At 37.3% G+C, this 25,577-nt stretch overlaps 1 protein-coding gene across 5 annotated transcripts in view; it reads left to right on the top strand.

Annotated features, from left to right (window-relative positions):
• EDEM3 (ER degradation enhancing alpha-mannosidase like protein 3) overlaps positions 1-25,577 on the top strand; it is a 74,754-nt gene that overhangs the window by 37,275 nt on the left and 11,902 nt on the right. For 2 of the 5 annotated variants that reach the window (XM_029935204.1, XM_029935201.1), the window contains exons 9-18: positions 8,815-8,912; positions 10,851-10,976; positions 11,184-11,267; positions 12,944-13,027; positions 13,565-13,689; positions 18,132-18,297; positions 18,545-18,699; positions 19,632-19,785; positions 21,824-22,015; positions 23,330-23,495. In XM_029935204.1, the coding sequence (XP_029791064.1) occupies positions 8,815-8,912; positions 10,851-10,976; positions 11,184-11,267; positions 12,944-13,027; positions 13,565-13,689; positions 18,132-18,297; positions 18,545-18,699; positions 19,632-19,785; positions 21,824-22,015; positions 23,330-23,495 (1,350 nt within the window). Of the gene's footprint in view, positions 1-8,814; positions 8,913-10,850; positions 10,977-11,183; positions 11,268-12,943; positions 13,028-13,564; positions 13,690-18,131; positions 18,298-18,544; positions 18,700-19,628; positions 19,786-21,823; positions 22,016-23,329; positions 23,496-25,577 lie in introns of all 5 variants that reach the window. The other 3 variants (XM_029935200.1, XM_029935202.1, XM_029935203.1) reach the window with 3 other exon arrangements.

A 25,577-nucleotide genomic window follows, 5' to 3' on the forward strand; every position in this document is an offset into this window, starting at 1 on the left:
TTTCTGTTGCTTCATTATTGGTGTATAAAAATGCAACCAATTTCTGTACATTGATTTTGTACCCTGCGACTTTGCTGAATTCATCGATCAGTTCTAGAAGGCTTCTGGTGGAGTTGATCGGATTTCCCAGGTAGAGTATCATGTCATCTGCGAAAAGTGAAAGTTTGACTTCTTCTTTGCCGATTCTGATGCCTTTTATTTCCTTTTGTTGTCTGATTGCTGATGCTAGGACTTCCAGCACTATGTTAAACAACAGTGGTGAGAGTGGACATCCCTGTCGTGTTCCTGATTTCAGGGGGAATGCTCTCAGTGTTTCCCCATTGAGGATGATATTAGCTGTGGGATTTTCATAAATGGCTTTTATAATGTTTAAGTAAGTTCCTTCTATTCTGACTTTCTCAAGGGTTTTTCTTAAGAAAGGATGCTGTATTTGTCAAATGTTTTTTCTGCATCTATCAACAGGATCATATGGTTTTCTTTTGTTAATGTGATATATCACATGGATTTGCAATTATTGAACCAGGCCTGTAACCCAGGAATGAATCCCACTTGATCATGGTGGATAATTCTTTTTATATGCTGTTGAATTCGATTTGCTAGTATCTTGTTGAGGACTTTTGCATCTGTATTCATCAAGGATATTGGCCTGTAGTTCTCTTTTTTTGTTGGGTCTCTGGTTTGGGAATCAGAGTGATGCTGGTTTTGTAGAATGAGTCCAGAAGTTTTCCTTCTATTTCTATTTCTATTTCTATTTCTTGGAACAGCTTGAGAAGAATGGGTATTAATCCTGATTTAAATGTCTGTAGAATTCCCCAGAGAAGCCTTCTGGCCCAGGGCTCTTATTTGTTGGGAGATTTTTGATAAATGATTCAATTTCTTCACTGGTTATGGGTCTGTTCATATTTTCTATCTCTTCCTGTTTGAATTTTGGTACTACATGTATGTTTAGGAATTTGTCAGTTTATTCTGGGTTGTCCAACTTGTTGGCATATAATTTTTTTATAGTATTCCCTGATAATTGCTGGTATTTATGAGGGATTGGTTGTAATAGATCCATTTTCATTCGTAATTTTTGTCTTCTTGGGTACTCTCTCTTTTCTTTTTGAGAGCCTGGCTATAGGTTTGTTAATTTTATGTTTTCAAAAAACCAACTCTTGGTTTCATTGATCTGTTCAACTGTTTTTTGGATTCTATATTATTTATTTCTGCCCTGATCTTTATTATTTCCTTTCTTTTGCTGGGGTTAGGGTGCTCTTGCTGCTCTCCTAGTTTCTTTAGGTGTGCTGTTAGATTTTGTATTTGTGCTTTTTTTAGTTTCTTGAAATAGGTGTGGATTGCAATATACTTGCCTTTTAGGACTGCCTTTGCTGCATTCTAAAGAGTTTGAGTTGTATTTTCATTTTCATTTGTTTTCATATATTTTTAAAATTTCTTCTCTAATTGCCTGATTGGCCCAATCATTTTTTAGTAGGGTGGTTTTTAACCTCCATGTTTTTGGAGGTTTTCCATACTTTTTCCTGTGACTGATTTCAAGTTTCATAGCATTGTGATCTGAAAGTGTGCATGGTATGATCGCAATTCATTTATATTTATGGAGGGCTGCTTTATGACCCAGTATATGATCTATCTTGGAAAGTAAATTCCATAGCCTCAGGATGCAGAGTTCTAAATATATCTATCAATTCCATCTGTTCCAATGTATCATTCAAGTCCATTGTTTCCTTAGTGGTTATCTGTCTAGTTGATCTATCCATTGCTGTAAGTGGAGTATTAAAGTCCCCTGCAATTAGCACATTCTTATCAATAAGACTGCTTATGTTTGTGTTGTTTTATGTATTTGGGTGCACTGGAATTCAGTGTGTAGGCATTTATAATTGTTAGCTCTTCCTGATGGAGAGACCCTGTAATTATTCTATAATTCCCTTCTTCATCTCTTGTTGCTGCCTTTACTTTAAAGTCCAGCTTGTCCGAATAAGGATGGCTACACTGGCTTTCTTTTGACTTCCAGTAGCATGCTAGATATTTCTCCATCCCCTCACTTTCAATCTGAAGGTATCTTCAGGTCTAAAATGAGTCTCTTAGAGACAGCAAATAGATGGATCTTGGTTTTTGTTTTTTTTTCTATTCTGCTACCCTGTGTTGTTTGATTGAAGCATTCAGTCCTTTTACATTCCGTGTTAATACAGAAAAGTGTGGGTTTAGAGTCATTGTGTTCTCTGTAGGGTTCATGTTTATAGTGGTGTCTCTGGTACCTTGTGTTTCTTGCAATATTTCTCTCATAGAGTCCCTCTTAGGATTTCTTGTAGGGCTGGTTTAGTGGTGATGTGTTCTTTCCATTTTTGTTTGGGAAAACCTTTATGTCTCCTCCTATTCTGAATCAAGGCTTGCTGGATAAAGGATTCTTGGCTGCATATTTTTTCTGTTCATCACATTGAAGATTTCCTGCCATTCCTTTCTGGCCTGCCAAGTTTCAGTGGATAAGTCTCTAACTACTCTGATAGGTTTCCCTTTGTCTGTTTGGGCCCTTTGATCCCTAGCTGCTTTCAGAATTCTTTCTTTTCTTTATGTTATGCCAGTTTCACTATGATATGTTGTGCAGAAGGTCGATTCAAGTTATGTCTGAGGGGAGTTCTCTATGCCTCTTGGGTTTCAATGTCTGTTTCCTTACCTAGATTGAGGATGTTCTTGGCTATAATTTGTTCACGTACCCCTTCAGCACCTCTCTCTTTCTTCTTCTTCAGGAATTCCTATGATATGGATATTGTTCCATTTGATTGTATCACTCAGTTCTTGAATTCCCCTTTTGTGCTCCTGGATCAATTTATCTCTCTTTTTCTTGGCTTCCTCTTTTTCTGTAACTGTGTCTTCTAAATCATCTATTCTGCCTCTTCAATATGTACATTGGCCGCCTCCATTTTATTATGCACCTCATTTATAGCATTTTTAAAATTCATCACAACTGTTTTTAAGGTCCATAGTCTTTGTAGTTTCTATGATATCTTCCATGCTTTTTTCAAGCCCAGTGATTAATTTTATGACAATTGTTCTACATTATTGCTCAGTTATGTTGCTTATATCTGTTTTTAGCAATTCTGTAGCTGTGACTTTTTCCTGGAATTTCCTTAGAGGAGTTTTTCTGTTTCATCACTTTGGCTAGCTTTTTGTGTCTTGTCATTTTTAAAAGCTTGTTATGCACTCTGCCCCTCTGAGTATCCACATATTAAAGGAGGCTCATTGACTCTCCAGTGCCTGTCTGTTCAGGAGGTTTTCTTTTAATGGTGTTCCTTGGGCTCTCTTGTTGTGCCTTTGGTTATTTTATTTCCCTACTCATATTGCTATTTGGGACTCTCCACCATGTGTACTTTGGCTTATTTCTTGAGGTAGCCTTGAAAAGGAAAACAGACAAACACACAGGGAACAAAAGCAGGCAAATGCACAGACAAATCGAACAAACAAGCAAACCAAAAGCGAGGAAAAAAGGAACAAAAACAACAAAAGTCAAAGGACAGTCTAAAAGCATAAAATCAAAAATCTCAGCTTCAAATAAAGAGTGGGGTGGGGGCAGTGCTGATGGAAGAACATATACAAATAGAGTAGTGACAGGGGTGAGGAGAAAGCGAAATTGAACACTGACCAGGCAGAGACTAAAAGGCTTAATTCAGAGAGAGAAAGAAGAGAATATGGTAAGACGCTAGGAGAAAAAAAACGAAAATAATGTTACCCAAAGAAACTGTATAGTCTGATTATTCCAGAGAGAGAGAGAGAGAGAGAGAGAGAGGAAAGTAGAGATGGAGGTATAGCATATGCATCAAGAGAATGGATTAAATGTGACTGTTTAAGCAAATCAACGGCCAGAGTGCCCAGTCCAGTGGAGGGAAGAGATAAGAATGAGATAAGGGAAAATATATCTGAGTAGGAAGAATTGATCTAGAGTTAATCACGCAGTCCATCAATGTTGGTTTTGCCTGGGGCTCCAGAAGAAAAAAAAAAAGGCAGCTCTCCAGCTGGACAGGTGTGGTTTGGCGTAGGCAGGTCTCGCCTCTGCTGTAGGTCCCATAGGCCCCTTCCTGAGGCCCCACCTTGGGGGTTGTGGGGAGAAAAATGGCGGTGCTCTAGTCCCTTCTCGAACCAAGCATTGCAACTCACCCTTTTGGGTCTGATTTCCCTCTGTGGCGTGCGTAGCCAAGGTGGGCTGAGTTGTATGTCCCAACCCCCCCCTCGTTTTCAGATCTTAGTCCGCACACTTTAATGATACTGCCCGAAATGTACTCCTGCAGGCTAGGCAGCTTCCTAGCTGGGGCGCGAGTAGGAGGGGAGCAGTTCCTTCTGGCACCACGTGGGATGCGGGCGCCTAGGCCAAGGAAAGCACCACAGCTAGAGAAAGGATCTCTCTCTGAACGTTCTCCCACCCTGCGGTTACCAGTGGGATGCTAGGATCCTACTCTTCTTCAGAGACAGCTCTATGAGTGGTTTCAGCCTCTCTTTCTCTTCCCCTCATCTCTCCACGACTCTATGTGGAGGGGGCTCCCTCCCTTCCTTGCCTGGGAGTCCCAGCCCATTTTTATCTTCCCCAGTTCACAATCACGCATCTATGAAGCTGTCTTCTTAGTGGACTCTCTCTTTTCCTCCCAGATTCTTGCAGTTCCGTATCTTATGACTTCAGTCCTTCATTGAGAGGTGTGGGTGGTTGAAAAGTACAGAGCTCCCTGCTTCTCCACCATCTTGCCTTTCTCTATTTTTTTTTATAACATGTATTCATTTTGGGGAGATAGAACAGAGCGTGAGTGGGGGAGGGACAGAGAGAGGGTGAGACAGAATCCAAAGCAGGCTCCATACTCTGAGCTGTCAGCACAGAGCCCAACACAGGGCTCGAACTCACTGCGAGATCATGACCTGAGCTGAAGTTGGACACTCAACTGACTGAGCCACCCAGGTGCCCCAGAATTGCTCTTTTCTTAGTGGAACCTTTCCTCATTATGCAGTAATCATCTCTAATAATGCTTTTTGTCTTTTAGTCTATTAAAGCTGATAGCAATATATCTACATCAGCTTTATGTTGCTTAATTACCTGATGAGTTTTTTCTATCCTTTTACTTTCAGTCTTTGCAGGTGCTTATGCTGTAACTCTTATACAATTTATAGGTTTGTAAAAGCCAATTTGTCTTAATTGGTAATTTCATTTACTTCTATTTTTAATATACTTGGACTTATACTATCTTAATTGTAATTTCAGTGTGTTCCACTTTAATCAGTGTGTTTTCTCTTTAATCTTTTTGTTATTAAATGAAACCTGGGGGCACTGGGCGGCTCAGTTGGTTAAGGGTCTGACTTTGACTAAGGTCATGATCTCATGATCATGAGTTAGAGCCCTGAGTCGGGCTCTGTGCTGACAGCTGAGCCTGGAGCCTGTTTTGGATTCTGTGTCTCTTTCTCTCTGCCCCTCCCCCATCATGCTCGCTCTCTTGCTCGCTCTCTCAAAAACTAAATAAACATTAAAAGAATTATTTAAAAAAATTTTTTTAATGAAACTTATATTTACGTCCTATTAAGACATGAGCTTTAGCATATTCTTCTGTCTCTGCCTCCCCTAGCCCCACTCTCCCATTCCCTATGATGTTGATATATAGTTATTTGGTTCTTATTCTCTATGGATATGTTCTTTTTTCTTTTGGTCTTAATGCTACCCTCCTTTTCCTTTAAAGGTAACAAATTGTCAAGGTATTTGCTCACTTGTACTTTGTGCATTACCCAGAACATCTGTTAGATTTGCCTCTCTCTGGAGCACCTCGGTGGCTCAGTTGGTTAAGCATCTGGCTTCAGCTCAGGTCATGATCTCACATTCGTGGGTTCGAGCCCTGCATCAGGCTCTGAGCTGCCAGCACAGATCCTGCTTCAGATTCTGTATCTCCCTCTCTCTCTGACCCTCCCCTGCTCGCACACTCTCTCTCTGTCTCAAAAATAAATAAAAAACATTTAAAAAAAAGAAAGACTTTCCTCTCTTCTTATTTAAGTAATTACTCCTGTTTTCAGTAGCTTTAATAGCTTATGAGGCCTTTATGCCTGGCAGTCATCTTATTATGCTTTCATATTTGAGTGAAAGTTTGTATATAATTTTTAAAGTTCTTTTCCTTCAAATCTTTGAAAATATGATATTGTCTTCTTATATCCTGCTAAAAAATCTGATATTACCTGATTTTTATGCCCTTGTGTATATGATCTACTCTTTCTCTGTGGAAGATTAAGAATATTGAATGCAAAGAGGGGCTCCTGGATGGCTCAGTCAGTTACGCGTCCGACTTTGGTTCAGGTCATGATCTCATGGTTCATGGGTTTGAGCCCTGCATTGGGCGCTGTGCTGACAGTTTGGAACCTGGAGCCTGCTTCAGATTGTGTGTCTCCCTCTTGCTCTTTGTCCCTCCTCCACTCATCCCCCCCTTCTTCCCTCTCTCTCTCCCTCTCCCTCTCTCTCTCTCTCTCTCAAAAACAAACATTTAAACATTAAAACATTTTAAAAAAATATTGAATACAAAGAGAATCTTCTAAAATTTTCACTATAATTTTAGATGTAAACTATTCTTTAGCTCTCCTTTTGGTATTCTCCACAGAATTTAATAGAATTCCTTTCTATTTAAAATGGTTTTTTAAAAAATTTATTTGGTGGGGGTGGGCACAGGGCAGAGAGAGAATCCTAAGCAGGCTCCCCACTGTGAGCATGGAGCTTGATGTGGGACTCAGTCCCACAACCATGAAACCATGACCTAAGCTGAAATCAAGAGTTGGATGCTTAACCAACTGAGACACCCAGTTAACAATCTTTTATGTTTTTAATTGCTAAAAACTCGTCTGGTGTTTTGTTTTCTTCATCTTTTTAGATACTCTTTTCATTTTATTTGTCTTTTTGCAATTCCTATCAATCACTTCTATTTCAGTCCTTCATGTATCTTAGCTTTTATATATTTTTTTTCCTTCCTTTCTTGTGGAAGATTGCTTCTGGTTTTCCAATTGGCTAATCTGTTCCTCAGCTGCATCCTTTCTGCTGTATATTCCATCTATTATGCTACTTGAACTTTACATTTTTATTCCATATATTTCTGCTTGATTAATGACTTTTTCTTGCTGGGGCTGATTTCTTCTTGACTGGCTGATTCAGTCAATACAGCATGTGACTCTTGATCTCAGGGTTGTGAGTTCAAGCTCCAAGTTGGGTGGAGAGCTTACTTAATTTTTTTTCTTCTTGTTTTTTAATTGCTAACATCTTCCCTATCTCTTTAGTATGTTTATAGGCTAATTAAAAAATTTGAAGTTTATTTATTTATTTTGAGAGAAAGAAAGAGAGCGCAAGCTGGGGAGGGGCAGAGAGAAGGAAAGACAGAATCCTAAAGCAGGCTCCATTAGTGCAGAGCCTGATACAGAGTTCAAACTGTGAGATCACCACCTGAGCCAAGATCAAGAGTCAGACACATAACTGAATGTGTTACCCACGTGCCCCTATTAGGCTAATTTTAAAATTAAATAATTTAAAATGGGTGTGCCTGTTCTATTATTTCTTGTTCTGATAAATTCTTATTTTAGTAAATTCTTTTTATTTTTAGAAAGTCATGCTTCTTAAATGTTTCGGGCCTATAAGTTCATGTTTGTCACTTACTCTGTGGAAAGATCAGATTCCAATCTCTGTCATGCTCAGTGATCTTAAGGAAGGATGAATTCTAAGAATTTTTTTTTTTTTTAATGCTAATGCTTGCATTCCTAGAGATTCTGATTCAATTGATGTTGAGTTTTCCCTGGGGATAGGGATTTCTAAGATTGTAATTACAATTTAGATGGTAATTCACCAGCCTCAGGAGTTGTGGGAAAAAGTAGGGGAAAGAATGTCTAAAATTAGTCTCTCTCCCTTTTGTTCAGTTCCTTATGCAGAGCTTCTGTGCTGCCCAGATTGTACCCTGAGGATGCCTGGAGTATAGACTGAGTTGTAGCAAGTATAGGAGGAGACACTGTGTCTTAGGACAGTGGTGGGAGAGAAGCAGCTGCAAAGCTCTAGCAGTTTCCCTCCTGTGTGACTCTCTTAGCCATGTCTGGCCGCCTTCTGCTCCTGGCCAAAGCTGCCCTCTTGCCCACCTTCCCTGCCCCTGCCGTGCGGTTTCTTACAGGTTTTTGTTTTCTTTCTTTCGTTCTTAATGATGTTCATGAAGGAAGAGGCCACCAGTCACACTCGGTGCAGCAATTGTAATTGTCACCTCCAGTGGGGCACTTGTCTGGCTCAGTCAGTAGAGGATGCAGCTCTTGACCTTGGGGTTGTAAGCTCCAGCCCCATGTTGGGGGTAGGGATTACTTTAAAATCTTAAACAGGGAGAAGAAAAAAAAAAAGAATTGGCACCTCCAAACAGCTGCAGTCTTGACTTCATATCTACTCTAATTTTAAAGATTAATTCTTACTGGTTTAAGGTCTGGATTTTTTTTTTTTTTTTTAATATTACACAGTGGTCTCTAGTATTTCCTCTTTGGAGTTCCTCACTAAGAAAATGAACTTTGAAAAACTTCTTAAAACTAGTATCTCCTGCTTATAAATAAGATTTATATAACCAGTTTTGTAAAGTAAGAGTCTTTTTTTTTTTTGTAAACATAACAAACATTATCAGCAAGGAATTGTTATTTAAATAGGGTTAATATTTCTGTAAATGTTGAAATTTTACTGTAAACACAATTTCATATTTAGACCAATGTTTTATTCTTAGTGTACTAATACTCTTGCTTGTATTCTGCAAAGAGTTTTTAAGACTTTTTAAATAATCGTGTTTATGTGTATTCTTTCCATAGATAGTGGAGTTGGAGCAGGGATTGATTCATATTATGAATATCTATTGAAAGCCTATGTCTTACTTGGAGATGATAGTTTTCTGGAAAGATTTAATACAGTAAGTTGATCCAATTTTATATTAATTTTAGAGCCAATTTTATTTGCCAGATTTTGATAGAAGCTCAATGATCTGAATGGCAATCTAAGAAATAATTTGTTTTTAAATGTGTTTTTTGTTTGGTTTTCGTCCGTATTCCCTGAGGATGTTGGACAGGGATGGAACAAAACTATACACATTCCAAAATTTAGTTTACAAAGTAGTTTTATTTTTATCTCTTATCAGAAGTTTTTAAGATATGCCCCTAAGTAATAAAATAGATTTGAGTTTTACCTAAACTTTTATACACGAGGAATTTATTGGAATAAATTACTAGTTATTTTTTTCCTGTGGATTCCAATTCTTTGTGAAATCTCGGAAGCTGGATTTAGTCCTTGATCACATCAAGTATACAGGGCTTTGGAGACCTAGAGAAACTAGTGAGTGTTTATTTCAAAAGCAGATCTATAAGTCTTAATTAAGTCTGGGTCAGAATTACAGGCACATTTTTTTGGGAGGAGGGTGAGGGTATTGAACTTGATTGGATTGCCTTTGTAATTGAAGCAAAATGAAATCAGTATACTAAACACATCAGCTGTATGTGATTTTTTATAATAGTTTATTGTCAAATTGGTTTCCATATAACACCCAGTGCTTCTCCCCACAAGTGCCCCCCACCATTACCATCACCCCCTCCTTCCCTCCCCCTCCCCTTTCAGTCCACGGTTTGTCTCCAGTATTCAGTAGTCTCCCTTGATCTGTGTCCCATACTCTTCCCCGCTCTCTTTTCCCCTTCCTCTCCCCATTGTCCCCTGCCAGGTCTCTCCTGTTAGACCTATGAATGCAAACATATGGTGTCTATCCTTCTCTGCCTGACTTATTTCGCTTAGCATGACGCCCTCAAGGTCCATCCACTTTCCTACAAATGGACAGATTTCATTCTTCCTCTCACTGTGATTTTTTGAAATTATTTATAATTTGTACACCCACCAATTCAACCACATTACTGTGAGACAGTACGGTATAGTGACTGAAGTATGGAAGTTGCTCTACCTGAGTTTAAATCCTGGTTGTACCACTGGTTTTGTGACTTTGGGCAAGTAACTTTATGCTGTTTTTTCCTTTTCCATAAAATGGGAATTCATGGAGATATTGGAAGGATTAAATGGGCTAGTGCATATAAAGTGTTAGAGCTGTGCCTCAGCATCTAGTAGATACTCAGTAATGGTTATTAAGTAATACACAAGTTAGGAAAAACCAAGAAGAGATGTAATAATAAGTTATTGATTGAATACTTTTTTAAAAACTATCAGGTATTATTTATTAGATTATAACAAGATTTTCTTGAGGTGAATAAGAACAGATTATTTTTGTTGGCTCATTATCACTCATTGACTAACAGCTCAACCTGTTGTTGTCAAAGCTGAGAAATATCTAGGGGAAGAAGATAAAATAAGGGGAAAAGAGAGTTTTTAAGAACATAGAAGACATACTTAGCAGACTACAAGAGTGGTAACAATGATTAGATGCATGAATTTAGGTAGTGTCGAGCACCTTAGCTGAGAAGGGACCAAAGTTTCTATACAAAGTAGAAAACAAATTCTGTAATACAGAAGCCTGTAACTATGTTTCAAGACCATGTAAGAGCATCCTTTGGCCACAAGGGTGTACTAACTATCGGCTCATCCCACAGGATGGCAATGTTCAGATCTGCTCCCCTCAGAAGATCCTGTATGAACTATAGTCTTTAATATTCTGTATCAGAGTTAACACAGTGGAGTATATTTTAGAAAGATTTCCATATATAGAATAATTTAAATATTTACATAATAATTAGTGAACTTACTTATATATAAATTCAGCTTTCCTTTCTTCACAGTGTGACTTAATGAAATGCTGTTTTTAGAGTAGTACACCTTTTTTCATGTGCTCTCACGAACATGTACTGTGCCCTTCTAGCACTACGATGCCATAATGAGGTACATTAGCCAGCCCCCCCTTCTACTTGATGTGCATATCCACAAGCCAATGCTCAACGCGCGCACTTGGATGGATGCTTTGCTCGCCTTTTTTCCAGGTTTGCAGGTAAAAACAAAACCCCCAACAAAACACTTTACTTTCTTAATATTAACATAGAATGACAAAGTACATTTGTGACCTCTAAAATGGAATTATCAAAATGGAGTCACACTTTAAAATTTATTAATGTGCATTTTCCTATGTATATAATGACTCTAGATCAAATCATCTCCTATTTTATTAGGTAATTTTCTTGTTATTCTTGACTTCTAGGTCTTAAAGGGAGATATTAGACCTGCTATTGAAACTCATGAAATGTTGTATCAGGTGATTAAAAAACACAATTTCCTACCAGAGGTAAGCAAATAATTTTTGGAATTCTAATTTATATAAATTATAAATTGCTAATTTAATAATGTAATGAATATCTTCAGTGTTGGTTTATTCTCTTTTTCTATTTTTTCCTGGTTAAATAGTACATTCATTTATTTTTGGCTTATAAAGTATTATACATGTTTTTCCTTTTTCTCATGCACCAAAGATCTCAAATTTAAGGTAATGCTGACCTTTTATGTAAAAAAAAAAAAAAAAAAAAAAGAAAAAAATCCCTAATTAGTATTTCTCAGTCTTTTCTCATCCATGCCATTACATACATATTGTCTAATTCTAACCTTTACATATATCCACTAGCTAGAGAGACTTTTTTACTCTTTATTTCTAAAGCTTATTTTATGAAAATGATAGACATTGAACATATTCCTGCTGATCACATAGACTGCCTGATTTTTATATATATTAGTAATAAATATTCTTGCTAGCTTGATATGGCAAGATTTTTAATAGCACACATTTTGGCTTTCCAGATACCATTAAAAACTTCCAAATTCATGTGTGGCCTTGTTCTATTGCTGCTTATTCCCAGCGCTGTGGGATATCTGAGCATTCCACCAATTATAATGCTTCTTAAAGTGTTTGTTTTAGAAAGTATAGTTTTATTAGCCTTCAAGTAAGTAGGACTGTACATTGCAGAAAATTCGTATTCACTCCAAATAAGCTGACATTTCAACTAAATACATCTTACCACATGGGAAGTTTTATTTGGTTCCCACAAAGCTTTTGGTTTTGGGGTGCCTGAGTGGCTCAGGTGGTTGAGCATCTGACTCTTGATTTCAGCTCAGGTCATGATCTCATTGTTTTGAGATCGAGCCCCACATCAGCCTCTGTGCTGAGCATGGAGCCTTCTTAGTATTCTCTTTCCCCTCTCTCTCTGCCCCCACCCTTTCAAAAATAAACTTCAAAAAAAGCTACAAAATGAAGTTTTAGTTTTATTATAATCTTTTTTTTTAATGTTTTATTTTCTTTCTTGAGAGACAGAGACAGAGTACAAGCAGGAGAGGGGCAGAGAGAAAGGGAGACACAGAACCTGAAGCAGGCTCCAGGCTCTGAGCTGGCAGCACAGAGGCTGATGCAAGATCATGACCTGAGCCAAAGTTGGACGCTCAACTGACAAAGCCACCCAGGCGCCCCTTAATATTTTTTTTAAAACCAGTTGGCTCTGTTAGTGAATAATTTCATGTGAAACTAGTTTAGTTTTTAAATAATGCTCTGTCTCACTCTGCAGAGGATTTGAGGTTATAAAAGAAAGTATATGCTAAAATGCCAAAATAGAAATAGAACTAGGGACTTAATAATTGAGAGGGGGAAAATGGAGGTAAGGGAAAAGAAGAAAACACAAAGACCCATGTAGTGGTATTAGTGAGTTTCATAGTTTTCTCTAACCTTACTAATAGCCAGAATGATCATCTACAAAAATAATTACATTTAATTAAAATGTAATGTAAAAATAGCACCTTAGCAAAAATGAATTGGGATTTTAAGTGCTGAAAGTTTTCATTTTATAGATGAAAGTTATCAGTATTGTAATTATTTTTAAGTTGCCTATGACCTAATTCATATACTATCATACACTCTGGAGCCACTTGTTTATTTTTTAACTCACATTACTGTCCTTATTTGTATATTGTTTTGTCCAGGCATTTACGACAGATTTCAGGGTACATTGGGCTCAACATCCTTTAAGACCAGAATTTGCAGAAAGTACCTACTTCTTGTATAAAGTAAGCTACTTTACCTCTTTTTGCTATTTACCCCCCATTGTCTGTTGGATATCTCACTATCTTATAATAGTAATTGGGTTTTGAAAGTGCTTGTTTAATGTTATAATGGTTGGATATGTTATAGTTTTCATTCATCTAGTCCATAGTTACTGAAAGATGCAAGAATTGACATCTAAGTCTTGTGTCTTTTCAAAATAACTTATGTAAACATTTCCATATAGAGAAGTTTTATATTTGAGAGCTGCTTTCTAAAGCATGTCTTTTAACCTTCTTTAATCAGGCCACCTTTCTGGGCATTAAAAATTTTATCTAAGGTTGAGATATATAGTTGGACAGCTTTCCAGTTGTGTGTTTAAGAAATTCCATAAAGCAGATCCATGGCTTATTTTCAAAGCTATGTTCTATGTAACCTGTGTTCCAGTGCTTGATACAATGCCTATGCACCTAGTAGGTACTCAATAAATATCTGATAAATGAGTGGGTGTATGGTAATATATAAGCTATATATATGTATACATATATTCTCCTTTTTAATAGGCTACAGGAGATCCTTACTACCTTGAAGTAGGGAAAACACTTATTGAAAATTTAAATAAATATGCTAGAGTGCCTTGCGGATTTGCTGCCATGAAGGATGTTCGTACTGGAAGTCATGAGGACAGGTAAAATTATTCCTAACATCCCCTTTCCTCGGGGTCCCGCTGAAACAACACAAAATAGGACTCATAGAATTCAGATAAGCTTTACAAAGGGTGTTTGAAGATGCAAAACTTAGTTCGTCATGTTGAATAGGTTCATTTAAAATTGTTTGAAAAGTTTGTATTTTTATCATAGTGCCTGGCATATAGTAGGTGCTCACATGGTTTTTACATAGATGACTAAATGATTGGTAAACATCAGAACCTTAGTATTAGGAATGGGGGCATTCTGTGTTAATTTCTAACACTTTATATAATATAAAAACTGTTAAGATGATGATCTGGATTATGACGTTTGTCAAGAATTCCTCAAAGCAGTATCATGCGTATTGCGTGTTCTTATTGTGTGGCCGATTTGGAGGCTGAGGAAGACCTCTGTCATTTTCTGTTTTTTTCGGATACTGGATGGATGTAGACGGCATGAAATAAACTATAAGAAGCATACTTTGGTTACTGTGATAATCACTAACATTCCAGTTATTTTAACTGTCCAGAACATAACACATTTCTAATGAACACTAAAGTTTGTGTGTTTGGTTAGCAGATGTTCATTCCACAGGCATTTAGGAGCCACAGTCTTGTGTGCCCGGGTTATACTGGTTTTTGAGGATTAAAGACAGGAAGACCTGTCTTTTCTATCTTTGAATCACTGAGAACAGGCGGATAAATAAATTTTAAAACATCATATAGGTGCCGTGAAACACATGAAAGGACATGCAGTGCACACTGGGATGTGGTGGTCCCCAGAAGACCTCTTGTATCTTGAAGGATGAACAAGGATTAGGAAAAAGTAGTATAAGACTTGGAGGCAGAGGGACTAGAGGCAGGTGAGACACCGCATCAGCATCTACGCGGAGGTACCCCTTAGTCCTTCCCTCAGAGCATTTAGATAATGTTGAATGGGGCTTGGGACCTACGTCCCTGATCATCACTGATGAAAACTAGGTAGGTTTTTGGAAGCTGGCATGCAGATACCAGCAAGAAGGGAAAGCAGATAGGCTGTGCATTTGTTTTTAACATTTATTGACTGCTTCCTGCTTCTGGGGACTTATTTATTTAATTCATTCATTCATTCATTCCTGGGCACTTATTTATTTATTTATTTATTTATTTATTTATTTATTTATTTATTTTATTGAGAGAGAGAATGCAAGCACCTGCTGGGGAGGGGAGAGGGAGAGCGAGAATCCCATGCAGGCTCTGTACTGAGCATGGAGCCCCAATGAGGGACTCGATCTCACAACCATGAGATCATGGCCTGAGCTGATATCAAGAGTGGGATGCTTAATGGACTGAGCCACCTGGGCACCACTGGACCCTCTTCTGGTTAAGCACTTTCTATGTTTAATTCATTTTATCTTGAACCCTCTGAAGTATAATTTCTATTACAATCTTCATTTTATAGATGAAGAAGCTGAGGTACAGAGACGTTGGGGAATTTACCTAAAGTCACACAATAGTAAAGTTAAGTCCGAATTCCCATTAACACTTGAACTCTGTGAACACTGTGCTCTTGAACACTATGCTATTCTGGCATTCATTCAAGGAATAATAATTAAGCACCTTCTGTATGCCAGGCACTGCATGTAGGTGTGGGGATAGAAATAGAAATTAGAAACAGTTCCTGCCCTCCCATGACTTACAGTTAGTGGAGAAGTTAAGTGTATAAAGACATAATTACAACCATGTGATTTGTGCTATGGTGGAAAAAGAGTAACAGGTTGAGGAATTAGAGGAAGACATGATTTATCCTGTTTAGAGAGTTCTAGTTTTCTAAATTTAACATTCTTCTTTTTTTCCCCATCAAATATTCTTTATATGACATTGTTTCTAGACTTTTTACTACTGCCTATGCCCCATCTGATTATATCCCGATATATAGAGGATCTCTTAAAATACCACGTCCAGAATTATACTCAGGAGGTGCCTGGCAAAAACATCACTGTTCAAGAACAGTTGTAAGGCTGCTAATTTTCTGAGGGGCCGATGGGCTTATAGCCTCTATTTACTTGAGGATCACTGCTTCACCAACTCTCTGTCCCTCACCACAGCAGTGAGGGCAGTGTTGTGTCTTGTAGGCCGTTCACCCAACCAAAGGTTGAGAACTAATAATCTTCATCATTCTGTGTTATTAAATGTGCTATAGATTTTTTAGCAGCTTTATTATATTCACCTCACAGTGAACTTGTAGCCAGTTGACCTCAGTTACTTAATTGTGGCCTCCTGAGAAATGGGTATTTTCCACCCTACTTTTGAGCAAGTGAGTTGTTTTTTAGTGTAAACTTAGAACTTCATACTTAACCTCAGCAAAATTTGGTTTTGTTGGTGTGCATGTGTGCATGCGTGTGTGTGTGTGTGTATTTCTAGACCTAAAGGAGACCTTGAATGTCATCTCAGTCATCTAATGTATTACCTAAGTTCAGTAGGCTGCAATTTAGATAAGCATACCTTAAAATTTTTCCATCTAAATTGCCAGGAGGAATTCTGGTTAGGACCAAGACCATGGTGTGAACTTGAGAGTTTGCAAGTTACACGCTCTTTGTGTTTGGTTGTTTATTCCTCTATAGATCTATAGTGCTGTCACCTGGCTCACCGGTGTCACTGCGCGCGCGCGCGCGCACACACACACACACACATTGGAAAGAATTTAAATGGCAAAAAGAATATGAAAATCTTCCCTTAAGACAACTTCTATTGGCGATTTGATGAACACTCTTCCAGACAGTTTTATTGCATGCATGTTTGCATTTGTCTGTTATTTTTATGTTTATTTATTTTTGGGAAAGATACAAAGAAAGAGAAGGAGACAAATCCTGAGCAGGCTCCACGCTGTGAGCGCAGAGCTCGATGTGGGGCTTGAACTTACGAACCATGAGATCATGATATGAGCCGAAATCAAGAGTTGGAAGCTTAACTGACTGAGCCATCCAGGCGCCCCAGTGATTTTTTTTAATACAAATAAGATTATATGATACAATCCCAGTTTGCTAGATTTACCTGACTCATACTGTATGATCTTATCATGTCTCTATTCGTTTCTAAGTGTTCACAAAAAATCAACACCCTGTTCATCAGTCTGCAGTTCTCAAGCTAACATTTGTCATGAGAGTAACTGTCCATTATCATAAGCATATTGCAGGTTGACAGGGCCTGTTTAATCTATTCTGAAAAGATTAACTGTAAAATGTTCAAAAAGTTTTGTAACATTGCAGGTGAGTAATGAAACATCCAAAATGAAACGTTATTGATGTGTAGGAAAAGTAAGGATAACTATGTTTTTGAGCTTATACATATGCCAGGTGCTATGCTAAATAATGATCTTACAGTATCTCATTAGGTCTTTATCTCATTTAGTCTTTACCCCAGTGTTAGGCAGGTGTTACTATGTCCTTCACAAAAGAATAAACTGAAGCTCACAATCCTTATATAATATTCCCACGATCACACAGCTAGTCAGTGAAAGGCCTTTTCTTTTTCCAAAGCCCATGTTCTTTACCACTGTGTTCCATTGCCTCTCTAGTTTATTCTTTAGTAATACTACTGAAAGTTTCATTTGATTTAGTAAACGTTTATTGAGTGCCTACTGTGTGCCAGGACTTGTGCTTGGCAGGAGGTGTGAAACTATGTAATCCATCCAGTAAGCCACGAGTTATTACCACTAAAACCACAGATTCTTTGGGAGGTAGTAGATGTAGTGAAATTTCATGTTACTATAACTCCATCTAACAGCTGTGCTTTCTCTGCCACTTTTTGTTTTATTAAAAGCTTTTCTTTAAAATGTTTATTAAAACATTATAACATTGAATCATTTGTAAAGTCATATCTATTTATATTCTTATTCCCTTTGTTTCTTCCATATTCCCTTCTTGACAGGTATTTAAATATTTATGAAGTTCCAGTCATAGTTCCTATGATTCTGTGTTGTACTTTTTCTTGTAATTTTTTTGTAAATGAGGTCCTTTACCTTAAAACCTTCTTGTTTATCACTTAAATGGCTACATCATGAACTCCATCAAAATTGTACTGCTTTATCCAGTTTAATGTTAATTGACAATTCTTGTATGGCTCTCAGTCATAAAGTTCTTCTGCATTACCTCCCTGTTGTTGCTTCTCTGTAGAAGAAATGGAAAACTCTCCTTTATTGGAAGGCCAATAGGAAAATCTTGTCTGCACTATTGACAGGATTTAGTGTGTCTGTGTGGTAGGCAGTCCGTCTGGTCTTTTTCATTTCCTTGGAATATGCTTGGAGTCAAGACTGTTACCACCGGGGGATGGATAGATTTTGTAGTGCTTTGGACATATAAATTGATATAGACATGTTTATTGACTTTGACATTTTGGCTTTCAGATAGTTGGTATTTGAATATTTTTATGTTCTTAGATTTGTTTGTGACCTTTTATTTTAGAATGGATTCTTTCTTCTTGGCTGAGATGTTTAAATATCTTTACCTGTTATTTGCCGATAAAGAAGACATTATCTTTGACATAGAAGATTACATCTTTACAACAGAAGCTCATCTGTTACCTCTTTGGCTCTCTACTACAAATCAAAGCATCTCTAAGAAGAATACAGTAGGTTATGTTTTTTAATTAAGTGTCTTGTTCTCTTTTAGGTGTTTATTTTTCCAAGTGAAAAGTAATCTGTGAATAGAATTCAATATGTATGGTAGGAGGAAAAGCACACTTGATATTATCTTACTTTGTTTTCTTTTATTGCATCCTATATATACTTATATTCCATCTAACGTTTCATTTGAACATGCTGTAATGTTAAGTAAAATAATTGTCTTTATTTATATAACATTCTTTTATATTGTAGACTTCAGAATATACAGAACTGGATGACAGTAATTTTGATTGGAGTTGTCCAAACACTCAGATTCTCTTCCCTAATGACCCGTTGTATGCTCAGAGCATTCGTGAACCCTTGAAAAATGTGGTGGATAAGAGCTGTCCTAGAGGCATCATCAGAGTGTAAGATGTATTATTTTATGTTTGTTAATATCAAAGTCAACCATTCGTAAATGGTAGAGAATGTAAGGAACATATAACAGCGAAAAAGACATTCACTCAGACCAAAACTATTGAAGTAAATCGTTACCACTAATTAAAAAGTTTTTCATTGGTAAAGTTATATGGCAAAATTTATTTTGCAATAATGTCTTTTTCTTATGGAAATTTCTTATGGAAATTTTTTTCTTATGGAAATTTATTATGCTGTATCTTTTGTTTAATGAACTAAGTATTAGTGGTCGATAGGTGACATATAGTAGTTTTTAACTTCTGTAGTTTATTTTTACCCAGAATAGTTTCATTGGATATTTCCACGTGTCTTGTAGAAAATATTAAAAAATTTTTTTCATTTAATCTATGTTTTCTTTGTAAGGAAAGTACAGATTTTAATTGATTTTATTTTTTGATGAAGTACTTATTCTTGATTTTTAAATAAAATTTTTGGCTTAATGAGTTCTTTTCCCAGATAGTTACATTGAAAGGCCATTAATAAGAAATTAAAAAAAGTTTTTGAGTGTTGTTATTCACGGATAGAAGTATTGTTTTACTTTTAAAATATTGGGAGAAAAGTCTGTTTTTCAAGGGAGAAATCAGTGATGACAAATCCTCAAGCCATCTATCCTATGCCTTCAAATAGTTTATAAGGTTGTTGATGACTAAGACAGTCCTGTAAGTAATATACATGCTTTGAAAACTATAAAATATATTTGAGAGCTATACCACCTAATAACCTAAGTTATACATGGGAAAATAACTGTTTCCAGTTTTTCCAGTTTCACTAGTTCTGTAACTAGAAATTTTGCAAATACCTACAATTATTTTTATTTGCCTTCTGTTTTTCCCCAGTTCTGATCTGTAGTTTTTTAAACCTTGTCTGTAATTACTTTTAGCAGAGAGGAGAGTTTCAGGAGTGGAGCTAAACCCCCTCTGAGAGCCAGAGATTTCATGGCCACTAACCCAGAACATTTAGAAATCTTGAAGAAGATGGGGGTGAGTTTGATTCACCTCAAAGATGGGAGAGTCCAGTTGGTTCAACATGCAATCCAAGTAAGCCATTGCTGTACTAATTAGATACCATCTCTGCCCTCTGTGGTCTCAGTAGCTTTAATAAGATCATGACATTTGGCTTTCTAAAAACTTTTAAGATATGATTTAGAGAATCATCCTAGATTTTTAGGACTTGGAGGTATCTTGGAAAGCCATGTAATTCAACCCTTTCATAGGATAACTCAATTAAATCACAAAAAGGTTAGGTAGTTTGCTTAAATTGAGAGTCAAATGTAGGGCTCAAACCCACATTTTTCTGTTTTTCAGCCCCTTGTCTTTCCCCATTTTAGAGCATAATCTTAAAAGCTAGTAATTCGTTTTAATATCTCTGTAGTTTACAGTATTTTAGTTTCCAAAACACTCCTGAATCTAAGTATTTTATTCATTATGGAAATCAAGATTTGCATGTATGTGTCTCTGCCTAGGAAAGGAAACAAATTTCCCTTTGGGGAAAATTCTATTATTTTTTTTGCTTAAAAAGCTTTCATAACATGAGGCCTTTTAATTATTCACCTTATTACTCATTGATTCTGAGAAAACTACATGGTTTGCTAAACAATTTCAACCTGGACTCATACCAGGTATCCCTTAAATCCAGCCTTCCCACCACCTTAGTGTCTGTCTCAGAATTCTGTTTCGTCTCTGTTGTCACATCTATCCTTCCTCAACGAGTATTCTGCCAACTTCCGTATGTTTTACTGTCGTTTCTCAGTAGTGTAGTGGGAGTGGCATCTCTAACATTACTTTCACTTATGCCACCAATGACATAATTACCACCCACTGGCCTCTTACTCCTTATTTGATTGAATTTTCTGGAACTGTTGACTGACCTCTTTTTAAAACCTATCCGTTTCTTGGCTTCCAGGGCATTCCAGCAACATACATCCTTCCTACTTTTCTGTTCTTTGCTTTGTGGATTCCTTTGGAGCTCTCCTTTTTTGGCACAACCACTCAACGTAGGCACTGCTAACGAACCTGGATCACACCCTTTTCTCTCTGTACTCTTCTTCCGCAGTCTCACCCGCTTCTACAAGTTCAGCTGTCGTCTTTGTACACATGTTTTCTTAGATATACATAGGTAACCCTGACTCCTAACTTAGCTCTTAAATTCAGCTTTAATCTGCCTGTCATACATGTCTGCATCTCAGTCTCAATCTGTCCAAACCTGATTTAATTCTCTCTTCCTGTCCCCACCTCAGTTCATCTCTTTTCCTTTATGTTTTCCATCTCAATAGACCCTAACATCATTCTCTAAGTCACCAAAACTGGACATATCAAGATAGGCTTGAATTCGTCTCTGTGTTCCAACCCTTCTATGTTCTCTTTCATCCTCTGACTCCTGTCAAGTCCAAATGGCTTTTTCTGTAAAGTATCAGAATCCACCCTCTTTCTACTATAGTCAGGCATTTAGCTTTTCCTCTGTTAAGACTCAATTCACATGTCATACTAAATACTTCCCACATCCACACCGGCAGAACCAGTCATTCCCTTGTTTGTGCTGCTAGTTTATTTCCCACCTGAGAATTTTATCATAGGTAATTTTACATGCCTGTCTCCTCTAGATACAAACTTCTTAAGTGAAAGACGGTCTCCCCATTTCCTGGTCAAGTGCAGGAGCCCAGCACTAATACAGCCAGCCTGATACATATGTTTCATTTTTAATCTGGTTGTTGGTTCATAATTCCAAAGAAGGGAAGTGTGGGTCAGGTATGAGGTTTATTTCTGGAAAGAGGAAACAGTTGGGAGAAATCAAGTGAAGTATTAGCACTTGAGCATTTGGTGGAAGTCCAATTCTCCATTTGTATCATAGTGGTTTGTAGAACAGTGAAGGAGACATTGACAAAGATTACAAATGTTTCTTTCAGAAAGTATTTCCAGAAGTAATATTTTTGAGGACAAAAAAGGCCATAAATATTTGATAGGGACAGAAACCAAAAGGGGGAAATGTTAGAGTAGATTATAGTGTAGAAGTACTTAAGAAATCAGAAAGTTGAAAGTTTCCATAAGGAAAGGATAAAATGAATGTTTTTTTTCCTAGGCTGCTAGTTCAATTGATGCTGAAGACGGGTTGAGGTTCATGCAGGAGATGATTGAACTGTCAAGTCAGCAGCAGAAAGAACAGCAGCTGCCTCCTCGAGCTGTACAGATTGTCTCCCACCCATTTTTTGGCAGGGTAGTGCTGACTGCCGGACCAGCTCAGTTTGGGCTAGATCTGTCTAAACATAAAGAGGTATGTACAATTACGATGTGCTTGTTGAAATTGAATTTAAAGTATTGTGTAAGTATTGTCTAATTTCTTAGTCACTTTTTTGATTCAGTAGATTTAATTTATTAAACCCAAATAATTTACTAAAACCTAAATACTCTCCCAGATTAAAGTAGATTAAAGTTAAAAGCATATCTTGAAAATTTGGATTCATAATTTATGTATACAATATACTTCTAGGATTTTACTTAAAATGGTGTTTAGATATTGTCCAATTCTTGGCTTGTTCTCTAATTTAGTATCTCTGATTTATCTAAAAATGGGTTTTGGGGCTTTTTAACAACTACTAGAACCTTTTGTTGAACAAAAATCTAACTTGGAGGCTTAACGTAGAGAACAGGGAAAAGCAGAGGTGGTGGGCTCACATGGCCGTGCAGTGCTGCTGAGGCCCCCCCCCCCCACCTTGGAAGACAACTAAGCTAGCCCATCCCCTGAGTTTTCGCGTGGGAAACAGACCTGCATTGCTAACAGTGCACAAGTTTATCTAATTGGTTGCAGAGATGGGACCAGACCCAAGTAGCCTGGGCATCTAAAGCCAATGCTCTGTGAACTCCATTACCCCTAATTTAGGCCATTTTTGTATGTATATTTTAAAGCTATATAGGTTTGTAGATTGCCTCATCCATTCAGCACCTCTTTATTGAGTCCCTGCTCTCTTGGAGGCACTATCTTAGATGTTTGCTGTGTTTCGAGTTTACAAAGCCAGTGAAGACCCATGCCCTCCTGGAGTCTGTGTTCTGAGAGAGCGCAGGGTATTAAACCCCTTTATATTAGCATCTGTAACACCAGTTCTCTGGTGGATTTAGTTTTTCTGGGAAGAAGAACTGCTTGCAGATTCATGTAGACTAAATCCACTTTTTTCCTCTTTGAACATTTTTCTGGGTCCCAGTGATGATTAAAAAAATGGTCACCTGCATTTGTGTATATGGGTCCATAGTGAAACTGCCCACAGATTCCAACGGTACTGGTCACTAACATTCTGTCTTTGAGCATATTAGGCAACCAGAGTCTCAATTTCCCTATATGTACAATGGAAATATTACCTGTATTATTTTTCTTGAGTTGTTATCAAGATCAGAGTTAGTAATTTATGTAAAAATGCTTTATAAACTGCAGAGCACACTATGACACAGAAAATGTTCAAAGCAAAAATTTATGTATTGGATATGTTATCATTAGAAAAGAAATAAGGGTTATTTAAAGCTCTAGTGAACTTTATTGACTAGGTAGTGATTTGAGAAGATAAAAGAATATTCCAGTTACTTTTACCTCTGACAGACGAGAGGGTTTGTGGCAAGCAGTAAGCCATACAATGGTTGTTCGGAGCTTACGAACCCTGAGGCGGTGATGGGAAAGATCGCTCTGATACAACGGGGACAGTGCATGTTTGCAGAAAAGGCCCGCCACATTCAGAATGCTGGTGCCATCGGCGGCATTGTGATCGGTGAGTGACCCTCTGTGCCCTTGGGTTGACTAGGAGGAGATCATTTTTAAGATTTTTCCTTGTATTTTTCAAAATTTTATTGGAGTTCATCATATTATTTTCATTTCACTAGACTGTACTGGATGGGCAATCTAGTGACAGTTTTAATAATTTCTGTGTATCTTGTATTATTTTTGAAAGTCTAGATTTAGGTTTCTGTATATTAATGCCAGTGAAAGTACTTGGAAACTGGTGTGAAGGTGGGGTACCCCAAAGCACTCAACACTATGGATAAAAAATGTGCTTTGAGATCCAAAGCCCCTTAATTAAAGGCAAGAATTACACTGTGTCACTTCCAGTGGAGAGCCATTAAAAACACCCATTCCTCCACCAAGATGCAGGCTTTGGAGTCAGATACTTGGGAGTGCAGTTCCTGGCTCTGCCACAAAATCATGGTGTAACCTTGACCCAGCTCTAGTTTATCAGTTTAGTCAATGGAATATTTTTTTTTAGCTCCAGTGAAAATGGCAATACAGATCTTTTAGGTGGTTGTAAGGTTTAAAGATAATGGATGTAAAATTTCTTAACATAAGGGCTTACATATCATAGGTATAAGTACAAATTGCTAGCAGATTTTTATTTTCTTGGGTCTTTTTCCACTGAAATTACAAATTCAAATCATTGAATTTCAACCAGTGTGTTCTGCTTTTTTATTTATTGTAGAAAATTGCTTATAACCGGTAGTCAGTCCATGACTGTCAGGGTAAATATACATTTTTCTATGCTTTAATAGTTTATATTTGGAACTAGAAGACCAGAGGTCACATCCTAATTATGAAGTTTTTATAGTTTCTCTCATAGGGGAAATCTATTTTTGAATTTTTCTTTCTTATTAGAATAGATTTCCTTCTTGAATTCAAGATAAATAAAAATTAAGACATTTAAAATAAAATATTAGGATTTAGAGGCACCTGGTGGCTCAGTCAATTAAACATCTGACTCTTAGTTTCAGCTCTGGTCATGATCTCACAGTTTGTGCGTTCGAGCCCCAAGGCAGGCTCTGCACTGCTGGTGTGGAGCTTGCATGGGGTTCTCTCTGCTGCTCCCCCACTTGCACTGTCTCTCTCTCTCTCAAATAAATAAAACATTAAAAAAATATTAAGATTTACATCGATAAAAATAGTTTAAGACATTTAAAATAAAATATTAGGATTTATTTCAGTGAAAATAACTATTTACTTTTACTTTTGCTCATCCTATATGTGCACTCCTGGGTTGATTTAGTGAATGCATAAATTTCATTAGTTAAGTATTAGGAGAAATTCTGCTTAATAACTTAAGTCCGCAGTTGGCAAACTACAACCAGTAGGCCAAGTCCAGTTCACTGCCTGCTTTTGTAAATAAAAGTTTTCTTGAAACACAGCCATGCCAATTTACTAAATTTTGTCTATGTCTACTTAAAATTTTTAATGTTTTTTAATTTATTTTTGAGGGAGAGAGAAACAGAGCACAAGCTGGGGAGGGGCAGAGAGAGGGGGAGACACAGATCTGAAGCAGGATCCAGCCTCTGAGCTGTCAGCACAGAGCCTGACGCAGGGCTAGAACTCGTGAACCACGAGATCATGACCTGAGCCGAACTCGGACAGTTAACTGAGCGAGCCACGCAGGCGCCCCTGTTTATTCCTACTTTTGAGCCACTGTGATGGAGTAGAGAGTGGCACAGTCCAAAACATTCACTCTCTGGCCAACTACAAGAAAAGGTTAGTGATGCTCAACTTACTATCTCTCTATCCTTAGTTATTTTTCACACAGATTTCTTTTATTGAAGAATTTAATAGCTTGTTGTCACTACCATTTTGAACACCTCTTCACCAAGACATTAAAAATATAAAAAGTAAAATCTGGAACATAAGAGGAGTAGTTTCCATTTTCCCTATCAAGTGTGACTCTCATGATATTCTCTAGTCTGCAAGATTTCTCAAGTCAGATGTTTTCTTTAGTAGCTATTAGTAGCAGAATCCTCTGCTGAGTTCTGTGGGTAAACCAGAGGCAACGATCCGTATTCTCAGAAAATTTAATTTTTAAAAGGAAGCTTTCTTGTAT

Source organism: Suricata suricatta, chromosome 3 (assembly GCF_006229205.1).
Source record: "Suricata suricatta isolate VVHF042 chromosome 3, meerkat_22Aug2017_6uvM2_HiC, whole genome shotgun sequence".
Taxonomy (NCBI): domain Eukaryota; kingdom Metazoa; phylum Chordata; class Mammalia; order Carnivora; family Herpestidae; genus Suricata; species Suricata suricatta.